We start from the raw sequence: 14,638 nt of genomic DNA, 5'->3' as shown, positions 1-14,638 counted from the left end.
CGTAAGACCGATCTTTCGGCATGTTATCCGTCACATTCGTAGCTTTGGACTTCCTCGGCTTGTTTTTGAATGAACACGCGTTATCTTACTTCGAGTAAGCAGTAATGGGAGTCGGGTGCCGCATGATTGCTGGTTCGAAAGAAATCTGGATTAAGAGGCCAAAGCATGAATCCGCACTTGTCGCTTTATACCAATTATCGGGGAGTGAATGTAACATATGAGCAGTGAGTCTAGCTACTAGGCTAGTCTCTAAACTTCCGTAGGAATGATGATCGAGCTTGAAATTCTCTTGAGCATTATCACCGATTATGTGGCAATATCGAATACAGCGGGTGTAAGAAAACTCGCGGAGTTAGAAACTGTGGATTAGGCTGCCTAGATTAATGTCAAAAGCGTTCCGCAATCGATGCAGCCTTCGGATTAGCTACATTCGAAGAATAGTGAATAAAAGATCTATGGAATTTAGGGCTGGATAAAAGGTTGACTTAAAGTGCAATGTGACAGCACGGTAGAGAGCTCAGTACGTAGACGAAGAATCGATTGGCTATCTCTTAGAATCTAAAGGTAAAGAAAGAAGGGGAGAGTGGGAGAGCCAGAGTTTATATCTACCAGAGTGAAACAAGTTTAAGCTCTAAGCCTGATTCGTCCCCAGGGAGGATCACGTGGAGGCTGGAGGGTATTGGCGCTAAAAACACATAGGTGCTCACGTGATCCCCAACCAAGTGATCCAGGTGATCCGTAACATGCAATATCTAATTGTTTATTGTGAGGTATCAATCAACCGAGACTTCAGATTCTGAAAAGCCATAAAAGTACTAAAGTTACCGTAACTCTAGAGGTTATGTGTGAAATACGTATTACGTATACTCATACGAGATACTCGGTATATGAGCGGTGTTTCGAAGTTCGGTTATGCTAAAAATGCCTTTTAGACGCTAGCGTACGTATATGTATGTAGCGTCGACGTTGGGCGCTTTGATATCTATGCCCAAGCGTTCTTTCGTCAGCCTACCCTTTTTTCCAAAAAGCAATCTTGAAATGCTCTGTCGCAAAATTTAGCCAACAAACAACGACCAAGAGCGATATGAACGAAGCGCTTTGCTCGATTCTTTGCGGGGAAGATAGATGGCAGTTCGGATCGTGGTTTCACAGAAGTATCAAATTCAACAAGGACGGTACTGGCGAAGTGTGTACTTTAAGCCCCGCATTTTCACCTATCCTTGGAGTGGTTACTGACTACATATGAAAGTTATGGTGCTGTATAGAATCCTGCTGGTTCATCGCTGTGGAGCTTGAATGGAAGGTTCTCTCACCACCCCAACCAAAACAAATCGTTAACAACATACGTGTCACACGAACCGACCCTCAGCTTCTAGGCCATCTCAACCTCGAGATTACTCTCACCAAAAGGCTGGCACCAGGGGTGAATACGTCGATCATGCGAGAAGGCAACATGCTGAACGAACGTATTCTCTCCGATGAAGCCCTTCGAACAAAGTACTTCACGGTCAGAATGGAGAAGGGGAACTTCAGGGAACCGTGCTGGAGCTTGATGGGAAGTACGGAATCATCTACACGTTATGCTCTTCGATTGTTGTTTGATAAATCGCCGTATCCACCACGAGAGGAGTGGAAGGAGCCGGAGGGGGCTCCAGACTCTAACATGTTTTGGGATAACATAGAATTTGTCGGGAGAAATTCGCCAGAGCTATACCAAAAAGGAATAGCCATGAACGATCTCAATACAGCCGATTGGAGTAGCTGTGTAATATCTTAGTTAGGGATCACTAGAAAATGGATAAGTCAGACAGTTTTTTGCCCTGAACCATCACTACCCATACTAGTACGGATTCAAATGTCCATCACCATCACGATTCTAGATGGGTATAGACGGTTTTTACTGCCAACAAGACAAATAAAACTTGTTAAACGTATATTCTCAGCTTCAAGCCTTAGATTTTAAGCCTCAACCTCAAACTTCAACCTCAAACTTCAACCTCAAACTTCAACCTCAAACTTCAAGCTTTTGCCACGTCTACCTCAGGCCTCTTATATTTAAAGAGTTTCAAGCACCGTAAGCTCTTTTGATCTCTCTAATCCTTAGGCTAGCTTCCACCCTAGCCTCCACCCCGGCTTTTACCCCTAGAGTAGACGGGTAGTCGGATATTAGTAGTTTTTTTGAACTGATATCCGTGTCTACTAATAAGATGACGGACATTTTAAAAATTATATCCATAAGCAGCCTAGACGGACAGTTCTTATCGGATACACTAAAACTGCTTGTCTATTGAGAGCGCTGGCTTGAAGAAGATGAACTGTAGTACGGCAGCCGGACTAAAATGCGCTCACTAGTGGCTCTCCTGGTCTGCAGTAGTGCGGTCCTTGCCGTGCTTCAACTATTATCCTCCGAGCCGAAGCTATGGCAATCGTACGGGTCACGTGACACAAAACATCCGAGATCTCCACAACTCGATGCAGGGAAGCGTGGCTTCAGTCTCAAGATAAGTCTCAATGATACTTCATCTAGTTAAGAATATCTTTCCTGGAGATAGGGATACCTTCTGGCATCTCCAGATGGTTTGTGTGTCTTACTGAACCAAACCCTGCTGACTGTGTCTTGGAATCCGTGTATCCACTTTTACTCGACGTTTTAGGTCTAGTCCAGGGGTCGTTTAGTCTCACCTACTCTTATCTTCACTCCCGCTCCTGTACTTCGATCTTCAGACTTATTGATACGCTCTTTACTGCCCAAATGGTTTTCATGGCATACGCAACATGCATTTGATGTACTGTCAGCATAGGATGCACCAAGAGAATGATGCCACCGGTAGCTGAACGCGTAAGCAGAGGACCACAGTGAGTTGCAGGCCAATACTAAGGATGGGCATGTCGACGGACAATGGCAAGCTGACTCGTAGCGGCCTCAGCACCAACTTTTCTTCTATTCAGCCTCAACCTATCGTCCTATTCAGCCTCTTCAAGATTTTTCAATCCCTCAACAACAACACCACCCGCAAGCTGCAGGATTCAATTATTCACTCTATCCTCTCTACACCCTTTCTCCGCAATTTGAATCAGCTTCATCTGCTCGTCATCGGCCCCTGGAACACTTAAACGTGGCACCATGTTAGAGCTGCGCCGCTTGGACCAGCTTACCGATCATGGGGATATTGATGATTCCAGCGATCTTTCCGAGCGCCTTGACGAGCAGCATACCACAATCAAGCCAGTCCTGACGTTCCTCGAGAAGAAGAATCTAGTCTTTCTGTGTACTATCTACTTTATTCACGCAATTCCTCTTACGTTTTCGTGGTACACTATGCCCATCATTCTTCGCCAACAACTCAGCTATAGCGCCGTTGGTACCTTCCTGATCTCGCAGTATCCTTACAGTTGGAAGGCTCTATGGAGTCCACTCGTTGACGGACTGCATCACCCCCTCATTGGTCGGAGGAAAACATGGATTGTACCATCTTTCGTAATAGGGGGTGCCGTTCTCTTCTGGCTCGCATTCACACAAGATTCGCTTGTTATGGAGGTAGCAAATGGCAGTTCGCTCGCAATGGCATGGATTGTGCTTCCTTGGCTGATCATCATGTTTGTTTGTTCAAATATTCGAATCGCACTCGACTCATGGTCTATAAACCTGCTTTCGCCGCCCAATGTTCATTGGGCATCCTCGATAACCAATGTAGGCGAAACGAGTGCCGGTTTAATTTCATGCAACCTGTTCTTAGGAGTGACATCTCTGAATTCGCCAATACAAGAAGACGGTAAAACGGAACCAGCAAGTACGTTCTTGTTTTTCGGGGCTTCGGCAACTGTCTTTATCGCTACTGCTATCCTGTTGATGATTGGAAACAGAGAAAGTGATAAAGGACAGAAACGCCAGTCAATTCGGAAGGTCTACAATATCATCTGGGAAATCTTGAAGCTCCGACATGTGTGGACCTTGATGCTCGTTCACGTGGCATCCATGGTCGGATTTATAACCAACGACACTATCACCATCCTCGAATTAGTCAAAAACCACTTCAGCGATCTTGATCTCGCCATTCTCGCAACTGCCGGTCTCCCTTTTGCTATCGCAGGTAGCTTTCTGGTCGCAAACGCCATGCAGACAAGGCATCCGTTGCACGTCTGGCGCAGGATGTTTCCATGGCGCCTGATACTCGCCTTCATCTCTCAACTGACGATCCTATTTGTTGCCCGGTACCCCAATTCCCGCTTCCGCTGGCTTGTTATTCTGATTCCGTTTTGTCTGAGTCAACTATACGGAGTTGCAATGTGGGTTGCTTTCGTTGCGTTTCATGCGCAAGTCTCCGACCCTCAATTCGGAGGTGTATACATGTCTGTGCTGGCAACGACGCTGAATATTAGATATGATACCTTGCAGTTCCTCAGCACGAAAGCAATAGGCATGGCTGATGACATGACTGGATCTACCTCGCTGATTGATGGATACCAGATTGTCAACGCAACGACAGTTGTCTTGGCTGTCCCAATTTATTGGTTCTTTTTGAGGCCCGCAACGCTGTATTTGCAGACTATTGATGCATCTGCGTGGAGAATAAGGTCTCAGGAACCTGCGGACGGTGTAGCATATGAGATGGTCGGAAATGTATTAGACGATGAACATCAGAGTTAATCTATATGTGTTTGCCAACCTTTTAACAGTCGCAATTTGAAACATCGCTTTTTTTGACCGCTGACAAGAAATACCAACATCTTCTTCGCACACTACATCCAAGCAGCCGTAATTCGTCAAGTCGTGAGCCATCAGATGTAAATTCATCCTCCGTGCTCCACCAATCAGTACCGCTGACTCTAACTGTACCCATACCATGTATACCATATATTATTGTCTCTGTCAACGTTATTACTGTCCTCCTATGCAGTTGTTCCATTGAATTGCTTCGAGTTCAATCATCGCAGCTCTCTGAACTATTTTAAAATCCACCGTCCGAATCAACGGCGTCTGTTCGAATATGTCCAGTTCTTGCTCCTAACCTTCCTGCGTTTTGGGCGCCCTTGAAAACCTGCATCGTTAACATATTGATTCTTGCACAAGAACATCAGCCTCACATCTGCCATTATCTCCTGCCTTCCTCTTTGTGAATTTCTTGCAGGATCCACAATAATTCATGCCTTTTGGCATCCAAGATTTGAACCGATAATGCTATCGTTTTCTTCTGGTGAAACATTCACAATGGTCTGAATCGTAGCTCGTCCTGCAGTTTCTGTTCATTGCTGCAGTCGATCGTCCAAGTGACTCGTTTCGTAACCGAATTGCTTCGTATGATAGTTTGTGACACTTGATTCAGTAATCGGTTCGGTGAAAGAATTGTGATTGTGATGAGCCAGCATCTTCGCTGCAAAGAGGACCGGTATCTATACCCTCGAGGGATATTGGCTTTTTTGTTCTTGAAGCGAAGCTGTACAGGTATTTGCTGGCATGAGTTAGTGCCGCTGTGGTGAAAAAAAAACAGATTTCGATTACCTACCAAGTGAGTCGAAGGCAAACGAGATCATTTGGCGCGCACGAATCTTGAATCAGAGTGTGGATTTCGGGAGGGAAAGCAGTAAATTGAAGGAAAGATATGACTGGAGTAGCTTGCTAGCGATTTCTAGGATAGGAAGCATGTATTTTGAGGAAGTTGATGGTAGATTGTTTACGATGTGAACTGAGGAGTAGATGTCACAGTGAACGCGACCGAGACACGAACACACGAGAGAATCTAGGCAACGACAACAAGCTTTGCCTGAGGTAGTCTTGTCACACGAGAGCTAGCCTGTTGAGGATCTGGGGTATGATTATTATGCCATCAGGTGAAGTATTGATATACAAACAAAAACTAATCAGCTCAAAATTAACAATTTCAACACCAATCACTCTCAGAAGCACTTATTACTGTTGTCGAGCTCTTTATCCCTCACTGTGGATCGTCGAGATTTTCTACAATTCTCAAGTATAAAATATGTGGATTCGATTGCTACTACACTGCGAAGTATACCTCTTGGCTCTTCTGCTATCGTGCCACTTTTGTCTGCAGTGGCATGTGGCACATCTCTAGCAGCGACCCCGCACGAAAGAGTTTCAGCCACCAAACAGCCTGCGGCTTGGGTAGATCGTTTATTCTCATTATCGGCGTTTGAGCTCTATTAACATGTCAAGCCAAGATAACTTTGGTGAAAAGATTAGTTTCCCCCGCCGCTTCATATCCTGGTGGACAAATACGCTAGCTGTGGTTTCGCAAACACAATTGCTGACTTTGCATAGCATTACTTAGAATTCTGGATTGTAATACTGATTTGCTAAGGGGTGAATACCATTGTCAATTCCACATGGCGCGTTTTCTGTGCAGAACTAATTCCACCGGGTGAAGAGTTCCTGTGGTTTGGGTTACAAGCCGTCCTGTATTGTGCGAAAACTTAGATCGATGCTGTTGCGACTACGCCGTTGCAAACTCAAACGAACAATCTAAGATTCCCTCTGATCCTATGTATATATTCGGCTTGATACCGGTGTTTATGGAAGCTCTCCGGATCATTCTACCATCTTTCAAAGAAGACTCGCTCCAATGGCAAAATCACGTTGACCAGGATGGTTCGGAGACTAGGAATATTGAGGATAAGATACAGAGCGAGAAAGCTGCTGCTAAACTAAGCGTGGATGAGGTGGCATAGAGGGCGGGAATGCGAATCCAACTCTGTAACCAGAGGACCTTAGGCTCAGAGAAAATGTTGTTACGATATTGTCACAGTAGAACCTCTGGGAAGATCTCAATATGAACTTGTATGGTCTGTAGTTTACTTCGGTAATCTCAGACGACATTTTTTCTATTCCGCATCTAACGCGGCTAGTCAGCATCGCCGCTCTGCTCAGGCCCTACTCATCCTCGCCTCACCCTCTGCTTAGGATACTCGGCCATATCCTTGCTGTTCTTCTAGTACCCAATCATACTTCCCTTCCGCCATATGAACGTTATCAACTCTACACGATTATGTTCAAGGCACAAAGTCGGCTCCTAGGGAGTCTAAATATGATCTCTCAGAAAATATATCCTTCAATTTCTTAAGGTAGCTTCTTCTTGCAACATATCGTCGTGGGGTTCGTCGTAAAATGGATCCAGCACGCAGAAAGCCACCCTACCAGTACAGCAAATTTCCAGTGTTTATGCTTGGATCAGACTTTCGTGTTTCCCCTTCCACTTCTATCAATTCGGGAGGATAGGTCGCAAAGGAGCCTGACTATGGAAGGCGGGTGGTGAGGATGTCGGTATTTCAGCTAAGGTCTTATTGGGATGGGAAACCCGTTAAGTATCTGGCTCGCCGAAAGCGGAGCAATTAGTACTCTGTTCGTCCCAGAGACTTATTACGTACCTGATGAATTCAAATGGCTGCCAGGCGCATGGATACAGTGATCGCTTGTACGGAATGTCAGAGAATAAGTGGGTAGTCAGCGAACAAGAACCCAACCACTCAAGGGCAAACTGACCTGTTTTCACTGGAAGACCGCGCAGATTGAGCTCGTCTTAGCTTCACCCTTTGGGCTACTAGTCACCAGCACTGCGCAGAAGTGCGAGCTCATCGCTGGTGCCCTACTCACTTTCCGCGATGCCGCTTCCAGCTTTCAGGTCCTCTTCATAGCCTCTCAGCCGTCAAGGTGTACAGCAGCACTTGGGACATGTGGCGTAGGTACGCGTTGATAAATCAACATTCCACCATCTCTTTCGCGTGCTTCGCTGATTTCTTTCAATCTGTCCAGGTTTTCCTTGATGTCATTGAGGCTATCAACGAACTCCTCGCGGTGCCCGCTGATGTTCCCATCAATGCCCCGAAGGACTTCGAGAACGGCATTAAAGACATCAAAGGCTCGACGATCTATGTCATCAGAAGGATTGGAGGGTGCATTGAGCCACCCTTTGTGAATTGCATACTGTCTGGCAAAATAGAGGATGATTGGAGCAATGAAACGCAAAAGCCATGCTGAAATCAAGTCTGCTACCGCCATTCTGATATAGACCTCCTTATAACGCAGGTCCCAATGATTTAAAACAAGTTTGGAGAGTGCGTGTAAGTTGTGAAATTTTTCGTGCATGCAGTGAAAACTTCGAGTGAGGTGAAGAGGAAAGGAAACAGAAGAACGTGCGAGAAGTTTAAGTATCAAAATTTAGTGTGCGCTCGTTGGGCTGTGATGGAATATCGAGAAAGGAAGGCACTCCCTTCTTCTTTTGATAGCTGGTTTTGCGCACGTGACCGAGCCAGTTAGAGTTGTCTTCTCATTCAGCATATAGGTGCTTGTAAATGCTAACAATAACTCTTAACCTAGTTAAGAGTTATGCGAACTTTTGCTTGTATGTAGTGAAACGTATATCAGCCGTCCTTATAGTGCTTTTATATTGAGGGACTTTTTTGCGAAGTTAACTCTTCAAACGATTATAATATTACAATTAGGAATCTACCTTACTAATAAGATAGAAAATCCCATTCTATTTAACTGTGAGAAGTCCCTAACATAACCCTATCTTATACACAAGATTACAGTGTGCCTAATATTCCGTCCGCATTCCATCCTCAACTGCAATATAAACTCTTGGACATACCTGTCACGGTTCCTGCCTTACCTGGAAGTAAGGTCACGTGGGTTGGTATGGTAGATGAAGTAAAGTCGGCAATAGTATTGAAGTCAAGAATAATAATCAAGTTGAGCACGAGCTCCTATCTAACGAGTGAAGTTGAGTGGTTATATAGTTTCTCCGTGTGCTGGAGTCCGTCTTTCCCTGGAGTCCAGGAGTCCCGGGGAGTCCATCAGACTCCCTCGGACTTCATCACGTGGTCAGGTTCCCCCGCTTACTGGGCCTATGGCCCATGGGTCCCGTGATCGTGACAATACCGCTAATTGCGAAAAACCATCTTCCACCCAGTGTAACCAAAAAAATCAACGAACTTAAGTTGCAACTTGAGTACGTTAAGTTGAGTTGAGTTGACTTTGAGTTGCTATTGTAGTCTAACTCAACTCAACTCAACTTACTCAAGTTGCAACTCGAGTTGCATCACGTGACTTAATACAAATGAAGTATTTTTAATTATTTTATTTATAATTAATTCGTGGTGGCAAAGATTAGAATATTCTATACTAAGAAATCAACGTTCTTACTTATAAAATCCTAGGGGTCAAGCTTTACCCGATTAGGCTATAGCTTTACTTAAATAGGCTTAGACTTACTAACTTTAGCTTTAACCTTAACTTTATTTGAGCCTTAAACACCACATCTAAAGCGTATCACGTGAAACTCGAAGACGCTCGTGCGCCCCTTCAAGATCCCAATAAGCCTCATCCCAGAGGTAGATACCAACCGGAAGGCAAAAGACAATGGAAGTCGGTCTCCGTGCCGGATGTTGTAGGGATGCAGCTGATGTGGCGTAATGTTACAGCACTAAAGTTAAGCGAGCCCCCCTATGGAGCATAGCCCGAGCCGTAGTACATGGATTACTGTACCTGGCAACGTTCGCCATTCGCAGATTCGTTCAGCATTACTCCGATCTTATATCTTAACTTTTCACTGATTGGAGCACTCGCTCTTTTTGGGAGTTCGAGTAATCTCACTGCCACTGTCTGAAAAGTCCTCACAATATATTACAGCCTTGAATTTCAGTTTTCTTTCTTCTTCAAAACTTACTCTAGCTCTTGAATCTGCTGATGATCGGATGACTCATCTTCTTTGATGTACTTGCCCAGGAGAACAATTCTTCTTCGGAATAGCCACGGCAGCTAAGATTTCACAATGGCATCAATCAATGGCCAAGAGCCTTCTCTTCAGTCGATGCCAAAGACTGCGCAAAATGTGAAGAAAGCAAAGAAAAGGTCGGCAAATCGACCACCGCCAGCACCCGAACCAAAATTGTTTGAGCAAGTATCCCACAATATGGTCGACAAGCTAGTCCACGACATGCAAGTTCCACACGATTCTCCGACACTTCTCGATCGTCTGAGATCCCTAGGACTCATCAACGTCCACTCATCTGTAACAAATACACCAGCGTCAACGAACCCTTCCAGCAACGCCGCTTCCGCTCAAGGATTCCGAAATACCTTCTTCGATCAACTCAGCCTCAACCCAACTCCCGGGAGAGCCGCTGTTTCCGAGAGTAGTGAACCCAATTCCACCGTCTCAACTTCAAAGATCAACACCAAGAGCAAAGCGACTGGATATACGAATATCTTCACCCTTGGAGACTTTGCAGCTGTGGATGCAATTAGCATGCTCACAGATAGCTATGGACGAGTCTCGCATATGGGCATTCTCGATGGCTCGTACAGCTTTTTTGTCACTACTGCTCTCAATGCGGCTCTCTGCTTCAAGGTTAAAGATCACGTGTGCCTCGTTGGCGGAGATCCTCTCTGTCCTGAAGAACTGTTCTCTGAACTCCTGGATCAATTCGCAAAGTTCCGGCGGAAGCATAATTGGGGTATTATCTTCATAGGAGCAAGGTATGCAATTTTCCTGTCTCGTTTACATGTAGAGTTTTTAAAATTGTCTTATCCTGAGAAAGAATGAGATAGCTTTCTGATTATTCTTTTACTCGGGAGAGCTAATTCTCAATAGTGATACATTTGCTTCATATGCAAGAGAACAAAGATGGACGACAATACAATTCGGCAATGAGCGTGTCCTTAACCCAGTTACAAACGCAGTCATACAAGAAAAGACGCAAAAACGCATCATCAGTCAAAATCGACAGCTTCTCAACCCATCAAAAGGAGCTATCACTCTAGGTATCTATAATCCTTCAGTACTGAAGGATTCGGAGCTTCAGGCCAAGCTTGTGGCAGTTTATGACGCTTGGCGAGAAGCTCGAAACAATAGCGGCGACCCTCAAGCTTTCATCACAGTGTTTGATCCGTTTGCGATTACTGGTCTTATGACTTATGTTTATACCATGGATCGTATGGGAACCCCTAATGGCTTTGCAGCGTTGCGAAGAATTGGAGCAAATAATGGCTTCCACCTTGACCCTTACATCGCTGTATGTCCCAAGTTTCATTGCCCCCGTACTCTCGAATTACTGTGGGCCACAGTATCATTCGTGCTTCATATTCTTGGACTTTGTGTATATTTATGTGCTGATTTGTCAATAGCATCCATCAGCGCCACGAGGCATCAGCGACCTCTTGGTTTACTCCTCGATGGCTCTCTTGAATGCAGCAGGTTGTACATACCTATCTCTCGGCTACGAGCCTCTCACAGAATCTGGCGAAATATTTGGCATGCCGAAATGGATCCAAAGCTTAACAAGAAGAACACACAAGTCCGTCTATGGAGGCTTGAAAGTGTCTGGCAAGAAGGGGTACTATGACAAATGGTGTCCAGACGAGGAGCAGAAGACGGGGCTGCATCTGATCTTTCCTGCTGGCACACCAGGTGTTCAAGACATTGTCGCCGTGATGCATTTCGCCAATATCAGTATCAGAGGTCTGATACTCACGAAGATGAAGGGAATGACGAAGAGACAGAAGAAGGAGATAGATAAAAGTGAGAAAGAGACGGCAAAGAATAATCCTACTGAGACTCCTGAAACGGAAATGACCACGGCGCAAACAGGTTCAGCCGAGAAGAATACAGCGACGCCGACTCCGCCAAAGAAGGCGAGACCAGCCAAGGGTAAATCAGCACAGAAGAAGGATTCCGAAAATGTATCTGAAGATGATGTGGTGGCGCAGAGCACTACCCCCGAGGTGGACCCTACTACCCTTATTCAAACCGAGGATAGTGGGATTGAGATGGCATCCGATCATGGCAAAAGTCCAGATACGGGTGAGACAAGCGACAGGGTCAACGGCCAAATTGGAGACATGCCACAGGATACAAATGGTGTCTCTAGTGAGGAGCATTTTCCAGTTCCGGAGCGAAGTCCACAGCGGGTTCTAGGAGTTAATTGAGGCTGTATACGTGAATGGATCAATCCATGGTTCCTGTTTATCCTGTTGTACTAGCGCTTGATTTCTACCTAATATAGAGCCAAGGTTTGAAGGATTTAAAGTCGGAGGGAATAATATGGTCCTAGTTGGTGACCGTCCCCAGAATCTGAGATCAAACATTCTAATCTAATTCTCTTTGAACTCTACGCTCCCTCAATCTTATCAGTAGTAACATTAGCCTCTTTAGATACTAACGGGAATCCTTTAATAACATCGTCCGGATCGATCATACGAAGGACCAATGTCTCATGCTGAGGCCAGATAAGACTAAGAGCAGCATATGAGGTAATGTAACAAAGAATGTGTAATACCAACTGAACTGAGCAATGTAAAATGTACCATCGATATCAATATTAGTAGTGATGTTATACGCAGGATCAGGTAGAGTCCTAAGATTGGAAAAGAACTCCAGAGATAGAGCTGGAAACTGCATTACTTCAACTTTATGGACCAAATTGAATAGAGACGACGAACACAGCCAAAGGCTCAAGTGTGTCTCGGAACGCGGTGCGGGGTAACCTCGAAAAGGGGGCGGGGTAATTAATCGAGATCCCCAGCCGCAAGACAGCCGTCACTGAAGATCATCGCAACGATGCGCAACAGCTCATACATAAAAGAACGCATCTAAATGCTTTGCTATCTATCATTCTTCTGTCTTTAGTTCCCGTTGTACGGTCACCTCTTGAACATTCAAGCGGAATCGGCAATGGCGCATAATACCTTTGAACGAATTGGCATTCACATTATGAGATGATACATACGAAAGTTGTTCGACCATTTCATAGTTACTCAATGATTACAATCGCAAACTCTAAGTATCTCTTGCAAATGTCCGGCCAGACAGCAGCTTTCCTCGGGCGTAGACACACATTCGTGATTGATCAAAAATCATAACGCAAAGCTATTCTTCTAAAGGACAGTTACCGCATCGCAAAGGCTCACAATTCTCGTCTGCACGAGCAGTGTTTGAAATCTTCAGCAATCGAAGCCAGACCCCCAACGCACTGGAACCCCCTGATCCATCGTGTTAACCGCCAAGTTATAATCCGGAAGCATCGCACCCCAATTGTTGCCAAATGTCAGAAGAACAGCCTTCATGTCCTGGGTGGTGGGTTGTCTTCTCGTTCCCAAACGTGTTCGAATAGCCTGCTGGATCTCACGAACCGTTTGTATCCTAGCTGTCTCATCTACGCTTGCGGATCGTGGACTAGACACAAGACCTCCCTCATCGTTGCGTTTGTGGAAGGCGTAGCTAGGTGAGCCGATGGGTGCATCGAGAAGAATTTCAATGCGAGCTTCGCTCCATGTGGAAGATGCGCTTTGCCAGTTGGGCCCGAGGAGGAGTCGGAGGTTCTGGGTTGTGTCCTTACCGGTTATGACAAGGCGGCGGATGGGTTTACTGGATTGTAATGTTAGAGCTTGGTGCAGAACGTAGATACAAACTTACGAAAGGCCGCCACCTCTAGGTGGAAGAGGCAAGTTAATGGAATCTGCAAGAACCTTTGCTTCGGGAATGGTACGTGCCACTCTGTGGTAATAGTCGGAAGGCTCCAATGCTTGACCGGACATTGAAGAGGACTGTTGACCATTGGATGTTCTGCTTCTTTCACCACAAGCCTTCTTGTGCTCCTTCCAGTCGCTTCTCTGGCACTCCGGGAGCAGTAAGATTGATTGTTGCACCGGAAACATTTCATCAAACCAGCACTGAACCATGAAGAGTCTTTCTTGCAACCACCGCAGATCACCCTGCCTTGACTTGCCTGTTGAGGTAACGCTGTCCCGAGTGTGTTGGTCACTAAGTCCATAACTTTGATCCAGCTCTCATCAGCAACTTCACCTTGTTCCTTAGTCCCAGGCTGTACGGTACAGAGATCTAACCGCACTCCTAAAGCTCGGAGCTTGACCTCGATAGCTCGGGCAAGGTCCGGACTTCTCGTTCCCCATGAGAACGGAGCAAAGGGTGGGACATCGTCAGGTAATATATCTGAGCCACGATGGAGCCCTTTGACGAATGTTCCAAGAAGAAGTGGTACAATAACATCGGTTTGCGCAGCGTCGGTTGGCAAAGATAGGATCTGCGTTCGATCGGTGGTGATTTGGAAGCGGCTCTCGGTATTGATGATCTGAACCGTGTCACCCGCTGGGTGTGAAGTGGCACATGTCTGACAGTGAAGTACCAGTGATTTTTAAGAAGACCTGATGGAAGCTGCTTTGATCGATCAAGGCGATTGAATGAAGCTACTAGATGTGCCATCTTGGCTTGAAGTGCCTGCAACGGGTCAGTATCGAAGATGGCGGCGGGTTCTTGTTTGTAGCACCTCAGTATCTCGTCTTCAGGAATTCCACTGCTGAGCTCTAACCCAAGAGAAGGAAGGATCGTGTTATCAACCTGAGAGCTTTAGTAGAGAGATACCAGCTGGGTAGCCCATCGGAGGATGGTGTTAATGAAAGAAGCTTTCAAGGAAGGAAGCGTCTGTCTCTTTAAACCAAGAAGCTGGTGCTGATCTGAGGACAATGTTGAGGGAAGATTCTTTGAGGGGAGGAGCTTTCCGTTTGTAAAAACCTACCTTAGAAGCAGGTTCCCGTCGTGGGACATTTGGTCACGGGAAGAGCTGGTTGCCCTTCCCTTATCTGGATTCCTGGCGGGAACATGCC

General features: G+C 45.7%; 5 protein-coding genes across 5 annotated transcripts; 4 read left to right on the top strand and 1 right to left on the bottom strand.

The window, feature by feature from the left end:
* Positions 1-933: 933 nt before the first annotated feature.
* On the top strand, positions 934-1,812 carry LY89DRAFT_722759 (uncharacterized protein). The gene is made up of 2 exons (XM_018218758.1): positions 934-1,186; positions 1,250-1,812. The coding sequence occupies exons 1-2, from the start codon at positions 1,085-1,087 to the stop codon at positions 1,775-1,777; spliced, it is 630 nt and encodes a 209-aa protein (XP_018066008.1). The 5' UTR covers positions 934-1,084; the 3' UTR covers positions 1,778-1,812.
* Positions 1,813-2,733: 921 nt separating this feature from the next.
* Positions 2,734-3,167, top strand: LY89DRAFT_688834 (uncharacterized protein). The gene is made up of 2 exons (XM_018215788.1): positions 2,734-2,856; positions 2,928-3,167. The coding sequence occupies exons 1-2, from the start codon at positions 2,816-2,818 to the stop codon at positions 3,112-3,114; spliced, it is 228 nt and encodes a 75-aa protein (XP_018066007.1). The 5' UTR covers positions 2,734-2,815; the 3' UTR covers positions 3,115-3,167.
* On the top strand, positions 2,850-4,667 carry LY89DRAFT_688833 (uncharacterized protein). Its single transcript, XM_018215787.1, has one exon. The coding sequence runs from the start codon at positions 3,125-3,127 to the stop codon at positions 4,646-4,648; it is 1,524 nt and encodes a 507-aa protein (XP_018066006.1). The 5' UTR covers positions 2,850-3,124; the 3' UTR covers positions 4,649-4,667.
* A 5,286-nt stretch (positions 4,668-9,953) lies between these two features.
* On the top strand, positions 9,954-11,944 carry LY89DRAFT_594412 (uncharacterized protein; the record flags this gene model as incomplete). The annotated part of the gene is made up of 3 exons (XM_018209801.1): positions 9,954-10,495; positions 10,611-11,031; positions 11,144-11,944. 3 exons carry the CDS (start codon positions 9,954-9,956, stop codon positions 11,942-11,944), a joined length of 1,764 nt encoding a protein of 587 aa, XP_018066005.1.
* Positions 11,945-12,958: 1,014 nt separating this feature from the next.
* On the bottom strand, positions 12,959-14,237 carry LY89DRAFT_722756 (uncharacterized protein; the record flags this gene model as incomplete). Its single annotated transcript, XM_018218757.1, has 4 exons — positions 12,959-13,382; positions 13,431-13,687; positions 13,729-14,106; positions 14,151-14,237. The coding sequence occupies 4 exons, from the start codon at positions 14,235-14,237 to the stop codon at positions 12,959-12,961; spliced, it is 1,146 nt and encodes a 381-aa protein (XP_018066004.1).
* Positions 14,238-14,638: the final 401 nt, after the last annotated feature.

The sequence above is a fragment of the Mollisia scopiformis genome, assembly GCF_001500285.1.
Source record: "Mollisia scopiformis unplaced genomic scaffold LY89scaffold_23, whole genome shotgun sequence".
NCBI lineage: Eukaryota > Fungi > Ascomycota > Leotiomycetes > Helotiales > Mollisiaceae > Mollisia > Mollisia scopiformis.
This window is presented reverse-complemented; position numbering and strand designations above follow the sequence as displayed.